General features: G+C 33.6%; 1 protein-coding gene across 1 annotated transcript; it reads left to right on the forward strand.

Moving 5' to 3' along the window:
* Nucleotides 1-496: 496 nt before the first annotated feature.
* Nucleotides 497-1,201, forward strand: LOC139521592 (uncharacterized). The gene has a single exon (XM_071315070.1). It carries the CDS (start codon nucleotides 497-499, stop codon nucleotides 1,199-1,201), a length of 705 nt encoding a protein of 234 aa, XP_071171171.1.
* The last annotated feature ends 802 nt before the right edge of the window (nucleotides 1,202-2,003 follow it).

Genomic DNA, 2,003 nt, shown 5'->3' on the forward strand with positions numbered 1-2,003 from the left:
CGTGTCAGCAGCATACGATAGATAATCAATGCTAAATGTATACTATAGATGAATCGTGACAGCAGCATACGATAGATGGTTCATGCTAAATGTGTACTATAGATGAATCGTAACAGCCGCATACGATAGATAATTCATGCTAAATGTATACTTGCTAGCAGCATATCATAGAAGGTCCAAAAATGGCTGGACTATGAAAGATGATGCATGTAAGTAGAGCGTGATTAATGATTTATCATAATTTATTCTAAAAGTGTTTATTAGAAAATCTATGCTAGCAACTCATTGTGCATAATTCGTGCTTGCAGAAAATTACAAATGAAAATGCTAAAACACGGTAAAGATTGACCATTCTATCCAAATATGCCATAATATATGGTTATTGTTCTTGCAGCTGTTCATGGATTATACATGTACTAGCAGCAGCTGACATGCTTGTAAAGTGATACATGCTTGTAAAGTGATACATGCTTGTAAAGTGATACATTCTTGTAAAATGAAACATGCTTGTAAAGTGCTACATGCTTGTAAAGTGATACATGCTTGTAAAGTGCTACAGGCTTGCAAAGTTCTACATGCTTGTAAAGTTCTACATGCTTGTAAAGTGATACATGCTTGTAAAATGATACATGCTTGTAAAGTGATACATGCTTGTAAAGTGATACATGCTGGTAAAGTGATGATACATGCTTGTAAAGTGATACATGCTTGTAAAGTGAAACATGCTTGTAAAGTGATCTATGCTTGTAAAGTGATACATGCTTGTAGAATGAAACATGCTTGTAGAGTGATACATGATTGTAGAGTGATACATGCTTGTAAAGTGATACATGCTTGTAGAGTGATACATGCTTGTAAAGTGATACATGCTTGTAAAGTGATACATGCTTGTAGAGTGATAAATGCTTGTAGAGTGATACATGCTTGTAAAGGGATACATGCTTGTAGAGTGATACATGCTTGTAAAGTGATACATGCTTGTAAAGTGATACATGCTTGTAAAGTGATACATGCTTGTAAAGTGATACATGCTTGTAAAGTATCACATGGTTGTAAAGTGATACATGCTTGTAAAGTGATACATACTTGTAAAGTGATACAAGCTTGTAAAGTGATACATGCTTGTAAAGTGATACATGCTTGTAAAGTGTCACATGGTTGTAAAGTGATACATGCTTGTAAAGTGATACATGGTTGTTAAGTGATACATGGTTATTATTTTTCAAATCTCACACGTCCAATTAAAAAGGTACAAATCAAGGTAAACATTTAAAAAACTGAGGGAATAATATTAACTCTAAAATGAGCTAGACTAGGTGTATCGACAGGGAAGGAGTTTCCTGTTATGAATGCAATACCGGCCTTATAATTTCACTGTAATCTATGAAACCAGCATATGATATTAATGAAACATACTTGCATCGCATGCCAGATCCATATAACATTACCAATGGCTAGCACCACATGATAGGTCATACAATTTAGCAGTATGTTATCTAAACTTTGCTACCAGTCTAATAATCTCATACCTACGAGATATTGCGCATTTTCCAACCAAGGTACAAGGCACATGGAGTTGTTAACATCATAAAATGTGTTAACTTTGTATAAATATCCATTTTCACCTGGAACTATCATTAGTCCCTGGTACTTTTCTGAATAATTGTGTTGACTGCCTTTCCATCTTGTCTTTAACACTGTTAATAATAATAAACAATACTTTTATGTTTGTACGCACTATAAGTATTAAGAAACCTGAGATTCTTTTTGATGAAAGAACAACTCAGCATTGTTATGACATTTTACAATATCATCCCATCAGCGTTCATCAGCTTGCATCTAACGGTGCATACAAATTGATACACTGAGTTGTTTATTTATTTTATAGACAACATTGTAGACTATCAATTATAACAAACCCATGAAGATGCTTAACCATTTTCTATCACTTAACGTTGGTCTGATTTGAAGAAAATATTCTGACGTATTATAGACATCAATTT

This window comes from Mytilus edulis, chromosome 4, assembly GCF_963676685.1.
Source record: "Mytilus edulis chromosome 4, xbMytEdul2.2, whole genome shotgun sequence".
In the NCBI taxonomy this organism is placed as follows: Eukaryota; Metazoa; Mollusca; class Bivalvia; order Mytilida; family Mytilidae; genus Mytilus; species Mytilus edulis.